The sequence below is a fragment of the Periophthalmus magnuspinnatus genome, chromosome 5 (genome assembly GCF_009829125.3).
Source record: "Periophthalmus magnuspinnatus isolate fPerMag1 chromosome 5, fPerMag1.2.pri, whole genome shotgun sequence".
In the NCBI taxonomy this organism is placed as follows: Eukaryota; Metazoa; Chordata; class Actinopteri; order Gobiiformes; family Gobiidae; genus Periophthalmus; species Periophthalmus magnuspinnatus.
The window spans coordinates 15,630,505-15,645,516 of record NC_047130.1 but is presented as its reverse complement, the minus strand read 5'-3'; the positions used below and the strand labels follow the sequence as shown (position 1 = coordinate 15,645,516).

The 15,012-nt window shown below is 44.1% G+C and overlaps 1 protein-coding gene across 1 annotated transcript; it reads left to right on the top strand.

The window, feature by feature from the left end:
* Positions 1-5,585: 5,585 nt before the first annotated feature.
* On the top strand, positions 5,586-14,193 carry camk2n1 (calcium/calmodulin dependent protein kinase II inhibitor 1). Its single transcript, XM_033967049.2, has 2 exons — positions 5,586-5,748; positions 14,102-14,193. Exons 1-2 carry the CDS (start codon positions 5,586-5,588, stop codon positions 14,170-14,172), a joined length of 234 nt encoding a protein of 77 aa, XP_033822940.1. The 3' UTR covers positions 14,173-14,193.
* The last annotated feature ends 819 nt before the right edge of the window (positions 14,194-15,012 follow it).

Sequence of the window (15,012 nt, the reverse complement as noted above, 5' to 3'; positions counted from 1 at the left end):
AGACCACGCCCCCAATGACCCCATCCAGTGTTCAACAGGACCACGCCCCCAATGACCCCACCCAGTGTTCAACAGGACCACGCCCCCAATGACCCCACCCAGTGTTCCAGACTTTAAATCCGTCTTTTTGTGCTTGTGTCTGCTCTATAGTTATAATCTCGGACACTGTTGATCATTATGTTATAATTTGCACATTTAAAATCACAATATTCATCTAAAACCACTTAATGAAGGTAAACTGCTAATGCTAGCAGCTCTACATTATAACGGTTTATTTTAGAGTATTTTATTCAGCATCCACAGTGACATAAACCAGCTTCTGTCTGCTTCATGTCATGCTGTGTCCAGTTAAAGAACTGTCTCTGTCCACTGGTGTATTTAAGACTCTCCCAATGCATTGTGGTCTATAATGACCTCTAGTGACCAGCCCTGGACACTACTTTTCAAGGTGCATTGTGGGAAATTTCAAGTGCATGACTTTTTCTCTTACTGGACATTCAGACACCACTAAAAATTTGTGAGCCCTAAGTAGTGCCCCCTGCAGTGAGAGTGTGGACATTCAGACACAGCCCATGAGTTTCCAAATGATCTTTGATCATAGTGATTAACAATTTAAAATGAAATATTATCTCTTTTTAATGGGGAAAGGTCTTCAAAATGTTGCACATATAAAAAGAGAAAGTAGAAACCCATGAATAGTGTATGGCATGGATGATGGAAACTTGAGAGCGTTGCCGTAGCGATTAACAATTTAAAACAAAACATGAATGGGGAAGAAGTCCTCTGAATGTCCTCACATGTATTCTGACTGTGACTGGATTTGCCTCTGCACAGACCTGATCTGTAACTTGACCTGGCAGCTTCACCTGTGTGTCTCCATTAGATAGACAGAGTTTAATGCCATACTGTGGAACATTTCAGGAAAAGCTGAGCCATTTTCCACCAGAAAAGTTCGAGCTCCTTAAAGTAAATGAAACATGTCATTATTTTTATAAATGCACTGTTGATACATGAAAGTCATTTATTTTTACTGTTGTGTTTTTGTATTATGATTTTTTGCTTTTATGCAGGTTTTCTGGCAGTAATTCATGTTTTTTCTAATCCTGACTTGGTTTGGTGGGTAGATAGCTAAATATTTATCAGTTTTATAGTATCGAATGTCAGTTTGTGAAGAAAAAACAAAAATACAGAAGGTAGCTCTGAGTTGTAACACAGAATGTCGTAGGCCCTTTAAAGACCACTGACTCCACAGTAAAACACAGTAAACATATATTAAAGATTTTAAAGATTAATTCCATAACTGTTACTTAGCAACTATGATGTAAACAAGGGCCAAAACGTGTCTAAATGACCCAACAGTTTTACATCAGCTACTTACTGTATTTCTGTGCTTTTGCCATGACCACTTTAACTGATGTAAAACTCTGATGAATATTTAGCACAGGTACCATCCACCAAACCAGCTCAAAATGATAAAACACTCCAGCCACATTGTTTTGTTTGTGTTTTTGTTGCTGTTTTGATTCTGTTGTTTGCTTGCCATAAATTATGTGATTGTACATCTGTCCCGTTTTTTTTCCCTCAACTCATAGCTCCTCAGACGTCCAGACTCTACAGAACAGAACATACAAAAACAACAACACAAGAGGGTCAATGTACAATGGTCAAAGATCACATTTTTATACAGCGCTTTTCCACCTTCAAGGTTCAAAGCGCTTTACATCAACGAACTATTCACCCATTCACACACAAAAAAATATTATAAATTAAAAGCAGTTTATTGAATCCTGTATACAAAAAATTACACAAAGTGTAGCATGAGGAAACACACAAACAAACAAAAACATGATACAAAATAATATTTCTGTCTGTCATTTATTTAGCAGAAAGTTGAAGACAGAGCGTGTTTTCTGAGCTGTGCAGCCCCACACTGCTCAATACTCGCTATCAGAGGTATAATACTCCCTACAACAGAATCATAGATCAGACTGGACTGTTACGTCACGTCATCTTGAGGGTTCATGTCTCTGGCTCCATTTTCAAACCGTCCTCTTGGGGCCTTGGAGCCGGTCTGTTTGGTGCGTCTTCCTCTGGCTTGAATGCACGAGTCACCCTAAATACAACTTCAGAGGGTCAACAAGATGAAACTAGAATGTGGTAAAGCCGCTCCTCTGGGCCGCTCCTCTGGGTCGCTCCTCTGGGTCGCTCCTCTGGGCCGCTCCTCTGGGCCGCTCCTCGAGGCCGCTCCTCGAGGCCGCTCCTCGAGGCTACTTCTCCAGGTCGCTCTACCGGGCCGTTCTTCTGGGTCAACAAGAAGAAACTAGAACATGGTAAAGCTCTGAAAAGTCCAGTTTGTAGAATAGATTTAAAATTCAACTCAAATATTTCAACAAAAATTAACTATATTTTCTCAAATCTTCCAGGTCTTATGGAGTCTAAACCACATCACCACATAAGTGAACTCTCAGATCTCAGCCTGCATGTCCCTTTGGCTCCGGGCTGCTCCTCCGGGCTGCTCCTCCGGGCTGCTCCTCCGGGCTGCTCCTCCGGGCTGCTCCTCCAGGCTGCTCCTCCGGGCTGCTCCTCTATACCTCTCCTCTATACCTCTCCTCTTCACTTCTCCCCCGGGCTGCTCCTCTGGGCCTCTCCTCCACTCCTCTTCTCCACTCCTCTCCTCCAGGCCGCTCCTTTCTTCCGCTCCTCTCCTCCGGGCTTCTTCTCCTCTTCTCTCCTTTGCTCCTCTCCTCAGCTCTTCTACTCCTCCGGGCCTCTCCTTCGCTCCTCTACTCCTCTCCTCCACTCCGCTCTTCTCCTCCGGGCCTCTCTTCCACACTCTCCTCTCCTCTAGGCCGCTCCTCCGCTCCTCCATGCCTCTCCTCCTGCCTGCTCCTCCGCTCCTCTCCGGACTGCTCCTTTCTGGCCTGCTCCTTTCCGGACTGCTCCTTTCTGGCCTGCTCCTCGGGGCCGCTCCTCTGGGCCGCTCCTCTGGGCCGCTCCTCTGGGCCGCTCCTCTGGGCCGCTCCTCTGGGCCGCTCCTCTGGGTCGCTCCTCTGGGCCGCTCCTCTGGGCCGCTCCTTTAGGCTGCTCCTCTGGGCCTGGGTGTGTCCCTCTGTTCTCGGCGTATTAAAGCTGTGCGCGGCTCTGCTTACCTCTCTGCTTTCAGCTCTTTGTCTCTGCCATCTGAGTCCCACGGCCCAGGAGAATCTGCCGTCTCCTGCTCCCAAACCTCATCGAGGTGATTGTGTTGTGAAAGTCGATCTCTCAGCTCCTATAGCAAGTTTTTCTGTGTAAACATGATAAAAGCACAAAACAACACAGGGATTAATGAAACAAAGAGACGAGTTTGAACGAGTCGCTACAGTTTCAGCCTGTGAGCCGTCAAAGAAGACAGGGAGCCTCGTGAGCCGTCAAAGAAGACAGGGAGCCTCATGAGCCATCGGAGAAGACAGGGAGCCTCATGAGCCATCGGAGAAGACAGGGAGCCTCGTGCCTCATGTGTGTCTCTGATTGGCTAATCCACCTGTCAATTATACCCCTCTGGACCCTATTTATGCTGAGTTCTTCTCTCAAACAGAAAAAAAAACTCTGTTCCACCTTGTGATGTCATCATGTGGTAATACAGGAAGTGCTCCACTGTGTTTTTAAACTCCATACACCTTCACTAGAATAATTTGGATAATTTCAGCCCTGGAATTGTCAATCACTGCTGAACTAAAGGTAAAAGGAGCTGTTAACTTGGAAAACTACCACTTCATGACATCACAAGGTGGAAAAGAGCATTTTGAGCTTTGGAGATGTAACAGACTAATAATAAAGGGTTACTGAAACGTGTGAATGAAACAAAACACAACTCCAGGCTTGTTTTTGAGAAGGAACAGCATTAGAACATAGGTTAAAGGTCACAGGGGTCAGTTTGTGTGATAAGATAAGATAGGATAAGATAGGATATGCCTTTATTAGTCCCACAGTGGGGAAAATCCAGTATTGCACTGCACAGTTAAAGAACAGGAAAAAGGTACATGCAATAAAACAAGATAATAGATAAATAGCTTAAAAAAAAAAAAAATAGACTCTAATATAACATCTCCGTAAAGTGACTTGAGTATTGCACATAGGTGTGGATGAATGACACATGTTCAGTGTTAACAGTGTTCATTGTACAGTCTGACAGCAGCAGGAAGGAAAGACCTGCGAAACTGCTCCTTCACACAGCGAGGGTGAATCAGTCTGTCACCGAAGCTGCTCTCCAGGGCAGACAGAGCGTCCTGCAGGGGGTGAGACTCATGGCCCAGCATAGAAATGACCTTAGCCAGGACCCTCCTGTCCCCCACCTCCTGCACTGAGTCCAGAGGACAGCCCAGGACAGAGCTGGACTTCTTGATGACCTTGTCCAGCTTCTTCCTCTCGCTCTCTGTGATGCTGCTGTTCCAGCAGACCACACCGTACAGGATGGCTGATGCCACCACAGAGTCATAGAAGGTCTTCAGGAGTGGCCCTCTCACTTCAAAAGACCTGAGTCTCCTCAGGAGATAGAGCCTGCTCTGGCTCTTCCTGTACAGTGCATCTGTGTTGTGAGTCCAGTCCAGTTTGTTGTTCAGATGAACACCCAGGTACTTGTATGAGTCCACTCTCTCAATGTCCCTTCCCTGGATGTTCACTGAGGGGGCAGTAGAGTGGCGTCTGCGGAAGTCCACCACCATCTCCTACAGGACCTGATACAGGACCTTACAGGACCTTTAATCTTTCTTGGACCAGTCTGAAATGAAACTTGAAATAATTTGAACATGATTAATAAAGTAAACTCGACTCAAATAATATTACTCTGACATCAGGCCCTCTCCCCTCGTGCACGTTCCCTTTGCAGTGAAAACACGCCCTCTTCTGGTCATGCGCGTGCATATTCCGCTGTGATTAACACAATCAGACGAACCTGATCCGAAAAAGCAGCACTGAACCTAGACCGGGGGGTCTCATCTGCGCACGCTCTTCTGCGCATCCCCCGCGCACGAAGCCCTTTTTCAATTTACATTTACCGTTTGGAGAGAGCAGCGCGAAAGGCGGAACATCCCAGGACGCGTCTGTCTGTGCGCGCACTCTGCCGCCTCTGCCGCTCGCGCCTCTCTTGCCGCTCGCGCCGCTCCCTCACCTCTCTCCTGTCGCGCGCGTCCGTGTTTTGCATCGCTCCTCGTTTTGCATTTGTTCTTTCTCGGGTTTTTTCGCGCCGCACGCAGCCGCAGCCTCTCTCCATCCACGGAGCGCGATATCCACGATCCATCCGTCCTCCCCCCGCGCCTCTGTGTCTGAACCGATCCGTGCCGTGCTGCTTTGATGTGTTACCGCCAAACGATGCTGCGCGCGCACGGAGGACATTTTTAATTTGTTTTTTACATGTTTGTTGCGCATCTCCACGTGCCTTCAGGGTAAACGCGCGGACGAGGCGTCAGGAAAACCCGCTGCTCCGTGTTTAACGGATCCGCCGCTGTCGTGACGAGCTGAGGAAGACGCCGCACGAGGAAGACGCCGCACGAGGAAGACGCCTGGCCACACGAGCCGCTGATAGTCGGTGACACAGACGCGCTTTGGACATGTCGGAAGTCCTGCCTTTTAACGAGGATAAAATGAGTCACTACGAGGGAGAAGACGGGCACCTGTCGTTCACCTGCCGCCTGCAGGACACCAACAACTTCTTATGCGGAGCCCAGAACAAGCGCCCGCCGAAGCTGGGCCAGATCGGCCGGAGCAAGAGAGGTAATTACACCCAGACTAGTGTTTGGACAAAGCGGAATGCGCACTGCAATTACCCCGCGTGAGCCGTATTATTACCGCGCAGGACGGGGGCCCGGGTCTGCGCAAAGGAGCGGATTCACCGGAGAAAACGCGCTGTTTCTCCAGCGCAAATACCAATATCAGACCCACTGCGCACCTCACACGGGCTTTGGACAGTTTAGCATTCACGATTCACACTGATCTAGAAAATCTCCGCATATTTGGACGTTTTGAGTGCGCAAAGACCCTACTAGCGTCATTTGCGTTTGTTTCACATTTACAAAAGCGCAAATAATCACATTTATGTGAGCTGCACCAGGACTAAAACAGGACTAAACCAGAACTAAAGCAAGACTAAAACAGGACTAAAGCAAGTCTAAACCAGGACTAAACCAGGACTAAACCAGGACTAAACCAGTACTAAATCAGGACTAAAGCAGGACTAAGGAAGGTCTAAACCAGGACAAAACTTGGACTAAAGCAGGACTAAATCAGGACCAAACCAGGACTAAACCAGATCTAAATCAGGACTAAACCAGGACTAAAGCAGTACTATACCAAGACCAGACCAGGACTAAACCAGGATTAAACCAGGTCTAAACCAGGACTAAACCAGGATTAAAGCAAGACTAAACCAAGACTAAATCAGGACTAAACCAGGACCAAACCAGTACTAAACCAGGACTAAAGCAGGACTAAGGCAGGACTAAACCAGGTCTAAACCAGGTCTAAACCAGAACTAAACCAGCACTAAACCAGGTCTAAACCAGGACTAAACCTGGACTAAATCAGGACGACAACCAAAACTAAACCAGAACTAAACCAGAACTAAACCAGAACTAAACCAGAACTAAACCAGAACTAAACCAGGTCTAAACCAGGACGAAACCAGGACTAAACCAGCACTAAACCAGGACTAAACCAGGACTAAACCAGGGCTAAACCAGGTCTAAACCAGGACTAAACCAAAACTAAACCCAGACTAAACCAGGTCTAAACCAGGTCTAAACCAGGACTAAACAGGGACTAAACAGGGACTAAACCAGGACTAAACCAAGACTAAACCAAAACTAAACCTGGACTAAACCAGGTCTAAATCTTGTGTGGTGCCTTGTGTTTGATGGACGTAATGTGTTTCAAATTCCCCCTTCGCATTGCAACATGACTTGGGTGCGCAATGCCTTTTGGTTAGACATCTCAATCCTCGCTCCTTCTCTCCTCTTCCTCCTCCTGTCCTTCTCCTCCTCCTCCCCTTCCTCATCTCCCTCACCATAATTCTGTGTCTGTCTCTTATCTATGCTCCACAGACGCCATGCATGTTGTGTATGTGTGTGTGTCGTCCCTCCTCTCCTCCTCCTCCTCATCCTCCTCTCCTCCCTTTGTTCTGCGCACACAGGTTGATCGCATGTTACAGACAGCGGCGGCTCCATTGGAGTCGAGTCGTAGACATTTTGGATCTGAGTTTGGACACAGATGATGCTTAGATCTTCAGGCCTCATTTCGCATGTCGTCTTTTTTCCATGTCTCCTCCTCTCCCTTTCTTTCTCTCCTCTTCTCTCCTCCTCTCTCCTCCTCTCCTTCATGCGCTTAAGCTGTTTCAGATGCAGCGCAGTGTTTCTATAGGGTCTGCCTGCACTGGGATCTGGTGGTTTGGTGTTAGTTTTTGTTTTTTTGGTGAATTTTAAAGACAGAACATGGTTACTTGCTTCTCCCTGTTTGAAAAACACATTGTAGACATGTGCAGCAGAACAGGGCAAAATGAACCTGGTGATGGTGAAAATAAGTCTCCATGCGTATTTTTGCTCCAAATATTCACGCTCCAGTCTTCTGCATCCGCACTGGGTCTTTTTGAATATTACTTTGGATCACTGTCAGAATAGGCTCTGCTAAAAGTATCGAGAATCAGATCCTAATTGATACCAAAACTAGTATTGAAACTAGATACTCAATGATCACATGTAGTGATACTAAACAAAGTCCCATTGACAGAAATGAACCTTTCCTGAATCTGTTTTTAATGATGTTGAGCTGCATCTTTCACAAATATAAGACACAGACTAGAATACACCCATGGACCACTATGAACCTATTGGACTAAATCAGGACTAAACCAGGACCAAACAGGACAAAACGGGACTAAACCAGCACTAAACTGGGACTAAACTAGGATCAAACAGGACTAAACCGGGATTATGCCAGGACCTACCAGGACTAAACAAGTACTAAGCCAGGACTAAACCAGGACCAAACCAGGACCTAACCAGGACCTAACCAGAACCAATAAAGAAAGAATGGTTTTATTGTCAACGTGGTATCAGGATCGGTATCAAGTATCAAGTCTGTTCCTTAGTATTGAAATAGAGTTTGAGATTTTCATATCGTTAGTAAAGCCAAAGATTTAAAACAGTTGCAGTAACAAAATCTGTGATGATGTTTTGGCCTAAACCAGAATAAACCAGACTAAACTAAACAGGATCGAGCTGGGAAACCCGGACTCAGCCTGAATTAAACTTAAAGCTGCACTGTGTAACTTTTCTGACGATTACTGTGAGCGAGCTTGCCTCTCCACAGATCTGACCTGTCGTGCTCTGACCATGTAATTTAGATGATGAGGATTTCTATGGGACAGCAGCAGAAGGAGGAGGAGTTTTTTTTGGGTATTTCTCTGTAAAAAGTCAGATTAAAGTCACAATTCACAAGTTTAAACTGTCATCTATAAATTCTTGTACCTTGTACTTTTTTCTGTATAAATAGTAGTATTGCATGAGCACCACCTGCAGGTGTAGTGCAGAGTGCAGTTTTGGTCAGATACACACATATTTGATCTTTTCCCATCTCGTTCAGCCTCATGTTTTACTCTTTCTTTGTTTTAGTCCAGACGACAGCTGCATTTAAATGACATCATGAAATGCTCCTCTTACATAATAGAGAGACACACACCACAGCTTGAGAACCACAGGCTGAGGTTTAGCCACAAACAAAACAAGAATCTACAAGCTGCTCATGTCTGTGTGACCTCTGTACCTGCAACCGCCACAGACTAAAGTGTGTTGCCCAAGGACAAAGCCCAAACTGTGGGACGCAAGTTCCTGCCGGTCAGACCTGTACAGAGTTCATTTAATCTCTCTGCTGTCCTTTGAATCATGTAGTCCACTTTAAGACTTGGTTTTGTCCTGGTTTAGTCCTGTTATAGACCTGGTTTAGTTCTGTTATAGTCCTGCTATAGACCTGGTTTAGATCTGTTATAGACCTGGTTTACTCCTACTTTAGCCCTGTTATAGACCTGGTTTAGTCCTGGTTTAGTCCTGGTTTAGTCCGGTTATAGACCTGGTCCATTACTGATGAGTCCTGTTGTGTCACTTCTGTTTAATGCAGCTGTGAGTCAAATGCTTTGCTCCTATTGGCCAAAGCTCTACTCCTATTGGTCAAACGCTCCGCTCTTATTGATCAAACTCTCTGCTCCTATTGGTCAGAGCTCAAACTCTCTGCTCCTATTAGTCCGTCTCAAACACTCTGCTCCTATTGGTCAGAGCTCAAACTCTCAGCTTCTATTGGTCACTCTCTGTGTTGCTGAGTGAGTAACAGGTGGAGTTGACCAATCACAGTGAAGCAGACTCTTTAAACACAATGTGAAAATATCTAAACTGTGATCTAAGCTCTGGAGACAACTGGAAAAGTGAGGTAGTGCTGCTTTAACTCACTTTAAAGCTACAAGTGTGTGACTTTCTGGAGGGGGCACGTCGCCTGCATGTTTCCATGGAAATAGAAAAGTTAAAACAATACTTTGGAACATTCTCCGTGGCGATACGTCAGTTTCATGTCATATTGTTGAAGATAATAGGCAAAGGAACATTATTTCCCTCTTCCAGGCTAAATAGGAGTCAGGTTTGTGCAGCTGCTCATAGTGAGGACACAGGTTTTTCCAAATCCATTAAAGAAGTGTTTTTTTGTTTGTTTTTTGTTTAGTTTTTGTTTCTGTTTTCTGAAAGAACAATTAGTCCTATGACATCATATTCTTCTCTATATCCACATGTGAGTTGCTCTCTGCTGTAACAAGCCTTAGATCTGCTCCTAGTCCTGGTTTAGTCCTGTTTTAGTCCTGGTTTAGTCCTGTTTTAGTCCTGGTTTAGTCCTGCTCTAGTCTTCGTTTAGTCCTTGTTTAGTCCTGCTTCAATCCAGGTTTATTCCTGCTTTAGTCCTGTTTTAGTCCTGCTTTAGTCCTCATTTAGTCCTACTTTAGTCCTGTTTTAGTCCTCATTTAATCCTGTTTTAGTCCTGTTTTAGTCCTCATTTAGTCCTGGTTTAGTCCTGGTTCAGTCCTGGCTTAGTCCTGGTTTAGTCCTGCTTTAGTCCTGTTTTAGTCCTGTTTTAGTCCTCATTTAGTCCTGGTTTAGTCCTGGTTCAGTCCTGGTTTAGTCCTGCTTTAGTCCTGGTTTAGTCCTGCTTTAGGCCTGCTTTAGTCCTGTTTTAGTCCTGCTTTAGTCCTCATTTAGTCCTGCTTTAGTCCTCATTTAGTCCTACTTTAGTCCTGCTTTAGTCCTCATTTAGTCCTACTTTAGTCCTGCTTTAGTCCTCATTTAGTCCTGTTTTAGTCTTGCTTTAGTCCTGATTTAGTCCTGGTTTAGTCCTGCTTTAGTCCTGGCTTAGTCCTGCTTTAGTCCTGCATTAGTCCTGTTTTAGTCCTGCTTTAGTCCTCATTTAGTCCTGCTTTACTCCTGTTTTAGTCCTGCTTTAGTCCTGCTTTAGTCCTGGCTTAGTCCTGCTTTAGTCCTGCTTTAGTCTTGGTTTAGTCCTGCTTTAGTCCTGCTTTAGTCCAGTTTTAGTCCTGCTTTATTCCTGCTTTAGTCCTGCTTTAATCCCTCTTTAGTCCTGGTTGAGTTCTGCTTTGGTTCAGACTCAGCTCAGTGTTAATGTCTCTGTTCATATTTCTCAGCTTCAGTGTGCTCAGCTTCAGTCTGTCTCTGGTTCTTTAAACTCAAACATGTTCTTAAAGGGGCGGTATCACATCACTCTAATGATAATGTTATTAAAGCGTCTGGCTGATTGTAAATGCCTTTAACTGACATGATCATAACCAGACTTCAAAACATGGCATCATACTGGAGTTTACAGTGTTTCTCCTTTAAACTTAAATCTTATACTTGTGAAAGATGCAGCTCAACATCATTATAAACATATTCAGGAAAGGTTCATTTCTGTCCTGTCAATGAATAAACCAATTTAAACATTACTGTGTTGGTAAATCTGGACTAAGCCTAACTAAATTTAAAGCTCTTATATTAAACAAAACTGATTCTGTGAGCTTTAATCCATATTCTAATGCTGTTTCCTCCTCAAAAACAGACCTGGAGTTGCGTTTTGTTTCATTCACACATGTTTGAGTAACACTTTATTATTATTCAGTTTATATCTCCAAAGCTCAAAACCTTGTGATGTCATGAAGTGATAGTTTTCAAGTTAACAGCTCCTTTTACCTTTATTTCAGTAGCGATTCAGCAATTCCAGGACTGAAATGATCCAAATGATTCTAGTGAAGGTGTGTGGAGTTTAAAAACACAGTGGAGCACTTCCTGTATTACCACATGATGACATCACAAGGTGGAGCAGAGTATTTTCAGTTTGAGAGAAGAACTAAGCCTAAATCTGCAGGGTTTGTGTGTTAAACATGTGTGAATGAAACAAAACTGAACTCCAGGTCTGTTTTCAGAGATCTGAAAACAGTGTAATATGGGCCATTTAAACATGCACTATGGGCGACAGTGGCTCAGTGCTTAGAGTGTTGGTCCCCCAACCCGAAGGTTGGAGGATTGAGTCCCGCTAGGACCAAATTTTGTCATTGTGTCCTTAGGCAAGACACTTCACCCACAGTGCCGAGTATGAAAGTGGTGTGTGCACGAATGATTGGTGGGTGGTCGGAGGGGCCGATGGCGCAGATTGGCAGCATCGCTTCCGTCAGTCTGCCCCAAGGCAACTGTGGCTACGATAGTAGCTTACCATCCACACCAAGTGTGGAAATGAATGAATGATGACTATAGTGTAGCGGTTTGAGGGGCTTTGACAAGTCTGTAACGCACATTAGAAATGTAAGACATAATTATTGTTAATTACTATTATTCAGTGTGTAACTTTTCTGTTCGTCTCCATGGGGATGTTATTGCTTTTTGTGTCTGTTCTGTTCCACAGAATGGCATTAGACAAAACTATCCTACATTCATTAAATTACAAAAGTTTTAACTTCTAAACAAATACATCCATTCTCACTGTGAGTGGGTTCGCCTCTCTGTAGATCTGATCCATAGGGCTGCAGGCCAAAATTAGTATTGTATTAGTCGACTAATTATTTTTCATGTAGATTACAACTTTTTAAAGATACATTTAAAATCTAATCACAAAACCTGAGATTTAGTTAAAAAAATGGATTAACGACTTATGACACTTGAAACACTTCAGAACATGGATTTTTATAGATTTACACTCTTAATAAGTGATCCATATGAAGAACAAGTCTGTTTGAACCATAGTCTAACCTGCTAGCATAGACTGTATATATAAATAGACATAGCTAACCTGCTAGCTGCTGCGTTCCAAACATCAAGTGATCATGGGCGCACTTCCAGCTCCAATTCACTTTCTGTGTAAAAACTGTGTCCTCTCTCTGTAACTGCTGCTGTCAGACTCATCGTTTTGGTCTTAAATGTTCGTATTAACCCGCTCTACATGATCCTGGGGTTTTTATTTCACTATTGTGTCTGTAAATCAAGTTATGAACATTAAAAACAGACAAATCAGGCACCTTCTTTCCCGAGGTCACTCCCCCTAGTGTTAGCAACAGGTTTGATTGACAGTGTTGCTAAGCGCCCGCTCCCTGCTAAACCAGCGATGCAGGCAGGAAGGGGCATTACCTTCAACAGCCTCGCTCCAGATTGGCTCTTTGGTGATTGGCTATGATGTTTGTGGTCGGAGTTTCAAATATGGAACTCATGAAATTCACCCCTATAACTGCTCTAGCCTCTATGAGCCACATGTGGAGCTGAACACTGTGGGTGACCTCACACTGACTCAGTCACTTCTTTATACAGTCTTTGGCTTGAAAACATCTTTAGCCTCTCTAGACTTTGCCAAATGTGATCAGAAAAACTCAAGTTAAACCTTTACGTTTTTTGAGATTTCAAACTTTTAAATGAGTTCTTATGTTCTGTTGTGGGATCTCTCTTTAGAATTTGTTATACTCCTTTCTGACTTTGGGTTTCATGACATCACTTCCTGTTGTGAGTGATATTTTGAGGATTTTTGTCCATTCAAAAGATATAATATGTGGATTTTACGTAGTTATTTATCATGAAAATGGTCCTCACTTGAAATATTTGGATATTTTGGCGAGGTGTGACGTGCACACCCACTGCGACACGCCCACCCACTGCGACACGCCCGCTGCGACACGCCCGCTGCGACACGCCCGCTGCGACACGCCCGCTGCGACACGCCCGCTGCGACACGCCCGCTGCGACACGCCCGCTGCGACACGCTCACTGTTATGTACGCACCCACTGTGAGTCAGCTGACTAGTTTCTTTTATGAAGTGGTTTTAGATGAATATTGTGATTTAAAATGTGTAAATTATAACATAATGATCCACAGAGATGAGAACCATAGAGACACAAGCACCATTGTATGGCGTCGTTTGGCTATCTTTAAGTTGGAGCGCATACACAGAAATCGTAGGGCGCAGAAACTAAAAGTAAGAGGTGAAAATGTGAAAGCGAAGCATACTGTTTACTCTCCTGCACCCTCTCTCTTTCTGACTGCACCTGCTTTGGTTATTTTTTCTTCAACAGAAACACGTCATCAAAACAAAAATTGAACAGATGATCACAGATTTAGAAAGGTTGAGAGTGAATCTCTCCTTCACTGTGGTTCTCCTCGAGATTTCTCTTTTTCACTTTTTTTTCCTTGCCGAGAAGGAGCATCTAAGGACAGAGAATGCTCAGGGACAGTTCTCCATTTGCGTGTTTTCTGTTGATTAATTTGATTGGCTGTTTCTCTTTCATTGTTCATTTTCTAACTTGCAGTTGGTTAAATCAGTTCTCATGTGTGAGAAGTCTATGGTAAAAATGAATGAAACTTTACTTCCAGAACCAGAGCGTGGCTGTTGAGCTCCACTACAACAACTAGCATGTTAACGCGCTCTTCCTGATTATCAGGCATTAAATGCTGCACAGTGGACTTATTTTGACCTCCAGAGCTGCTCATACAGTAAATCTGAACTGGGGCAGAACACGTTTAAATACATGGGAAATTTTATATGTATAACTAACCATCATTTTGTTTGTTTCAGTGATTGAAGACGAGAACGCAGAGGAGGACGCACAGCAAAATGGGACAGAGAAAACTCCAGCAGAGGCTTAGACCATCCTCCCTTCAAACCACTCCGACCCCTCTTTACCCCACCCTCTCCCCCTTCACCCCGCCATCCCCCCTTCCATCCCTCCATCTCCTCCAGACATTTTCTACCAGTTTGAATCCAAAGACACTGTACATAAGCACTTTTTCATGGGGCAGCAAGCAACACTTCCAGCCATGACGACGGGAACCCTCTCTCCTCCCGATATTAATCCAAACCCTCCAGTCTGTACCAGGAGATGTATTATGCAGCGCTACAGCCTTTGGAAACAGCTACAGACTCAGTTTTTGCCTTGGGGTTTCCTGTTTTTTTACTCTAAATAACAAGTATTCCAGTGGATTGCTCACTACGTTTACATGTACACACAGAGAAAGAGCAAGATTTAGGCTCTTACAACAGCTGTGGCTCATGTTGTGTAGTCTGATTAAACTAAAACAGTGTTGGGAAGTAACAAAAAAACAAAAATCTACCTTCAGAATTATAATTCCGAGTAAGTTTCAAAAAATGTATGCAGAAACATGGCTGTACTTCATCATAGATTTAGTCAGAAAAATTTAAAACTGCTCTTGTGGTCAGCGGATTGTGCAGTTTTTTCCATCTTTAACGGCAATGTATCTGATTTTTACTGTTTAAAAAACGTGAAAAACGGAGCAAGTTCATTTTAAACAGTTTACAGTTTGGTCCAAAGTTACTCCTCACTGACTTTATGCATAGCAACATCTAGCATGCTAATAGCGCACCTCCTGATTCTCTGACAGTAACACAACAGACCTATTTTAATGTCAAGAGCTGCTTATACAACACCTTTAATATATTTTTAAGTATTCTTCCCAACACTGTTTAGA

Bases quoted from the DNA above. Each gene is read 5' to 3' on its own strand.
- camk2n1 (XM_033967049.2), top strand. From the start codon at position 5,586: ATGTCGGAAGTCCTGCCTTTTAACGAGGATAAAATGAGTCACTACGAG. The intron at 5,749-14,101 runs GTAATTACACCC...TGTTTGTTTCAG, and splicing joins GATCGGCCGGAGCAAGAGAG to TGATTGAAGACGAGAACGCA.